At 63.7% G+C, this 1,724-nt stretch overlaps 1 protein-coding gene across 1 annotated transcript in view; it reads right to left on the bottom strand.

The window, feature by feature from the left end:
• Positions 1–1,724, bottom strand: part of LOC109382436 (proline-rich protein 36) — a 13,519-nt gene that overhangs the window by 6,361 nt on the left and 5,434 nt on the right. The window contains exon 3 of the mRNA XM_019641918.1: positions 3–145. Coding sequence (XP_019497463.1) covers positions 3–145 — 143 coding nt within the window. The remainder of the gene's footprint in view (positions 1–2; positions 146–1,724) is intronic.

Below are 1,724 nucleotides of genomic sequence, written 5' to 3'. Positions count from 1 at the left end.
GCTGTCCACCAGCCGGCCCCGGGTGTCAGGCCAGCCATTGGCCGTGGCTGTGTCCTCTCCACATCCTGGCCTCGGAGGCTGCAGGTGACCGTCCGAAGCTGAAGTTGTCCTGGGGGGTGTCCCGTCTTGCTGCTCGGTGAGAAGCCTGAAGGCAGGGCAGAGGGGCAGTGACTGCCCACCCAGAGTGCCCAGCCCTCACAGACACTCCACAAGTGGAACAACACGTGCCCCTCCAGGGGACAGCTGTGGTCAGTGGCCAAGCGGTTGGGGCCTGGGTGAAGGACGACACATCCTGGCCCCTCCCCAACCAGCAGCTTTCTAAGCAAGGGCCACTGCTGGGGGTGACGAGGCGTGGGCACAGCCCCTGGGCGTGGTGGGACGGACGTGGCCATCTCTCCCTTAGCACACAGCGGGGCAGAGCATGCGCTCCGTTGAGACATCTACATGGAGACCGACCGCTGGTCTGTGGGGCGGCACCATGTGTGCCAGTGGGGCCCACTGAGCTCTGGGAGGTATGGCGGGGCGGTGGCCTGGGTGCCACACACCCAGACCGACTGCCATGCTCTGGGCACACTGATGGGTAGCAAAAAATGGCCCCCGTGGCAGCCTCAAGGACGTGGCTGGGGGTTAGCCTGGCAGGCGTCCTGACTCCTGGGTTTAAGGGCAATGCCTACAGGCTGGCCTGCTCTAGAACACCCCGCATGCGGCTCTGCAGAGGTAGCTTAGCGTCCATTTCTCTTCCGTCTCCTCGGGCTACAACTGGGCCTGGCTTGCTGGTCCCCGCAGGGTGGTCCTGAGCCTCTCCCAGGGTTCACACACATGTCAGGGGTGAGGACAGGGTTTGGGGTCAGAGGACCGTCCTCAGAGCCTTGAAAACAGGAAACTCGAGGGCTGGGAGGACCTGGCGGGCACCTGTGTGTCCCAGATGCAGGCTCCCACCTGGCCCCTGGAGCACAGGTGCTGGGGACAGAGCAAGGGGACCGTGCCTTGAGCCCACACCACTTCACAGGCCCCTAACCCTCCCTGCACCCGGGGTCTCAGGCCTGCAGCCAAGGCACCCTGGGGGCAGAGGGTAGGGCCGGGTGGGGGGACAGGCGCAGGTGCTAGTTCACAGATGCCCCCAGGCTCTGACCCGCTCCACTGGGCTACACTTGAACAAACGAAAGAATGGAGGACACCTGTTTGTCTGGGTGCCGCGATCACCAGCAAGACGCCCACTCTTCTCTCAAGTCTCTCAGTACCTACACCGCTTCCCTGTTTTCTAACTTCACATCACTGGTGTGAAGGGAAAGCATGGGGCCCCACAGCTGAGCCCTATACGCAAGCTCCTGGGTACCAAATACGGTCGGATCAGCCGAGCCTTTCCAAGACCTGGGACCGGCAGTGGAGAGCGACGTGAATTACAGGCCAGTCCGTGTGAGATCTATTTGGGAGGTGCCATCCGGGGGAGGCCCAGCGCAGCTCAGGGCCAGGCAGCTGAGTGGGTGATGACCCCCTTTCCTGGGGGAGGTGTGAACATGGGCCCCACCGCGCTGGAAGAGAGCCACTGGATAGGTGACAGTGCCCCCAAGGGCAGGCAGGGGTCTCTGCGAAGCCTGCTCCTGGGGACAGAGCCCCTTCCCGGCTCTGATGGGTGCTGCCGTTAGAGTCTGGCAGCTGGCCGGCCCTGGGCGTGAAGCTCGGAGGAGAAAGGGCCTCTGGGCACGGAGGGCCACTTTAATCAG

This window comes from Hipposideros armiger, unplaced genomic scaffold, assembly GCF_001890085.2.
Source record: "Hipposideros armiger isolate ML-2016 unplaced genomic scaffold, ASM189008v1 scaffold_3, whole genome shotgun sequence".
NCBI classification, from domain to species: domain Eukaryota; kingdom Metazoa; phylum Chordata; class Mammalia; order Chiroptera; family Hipposideridae; genus Hipposideros; species Hipposideros armiger.
Note: the sequence above shows the minus strand (reverse complement) of the source record. Positions and strands in the feature narration are given on the sequence as shown.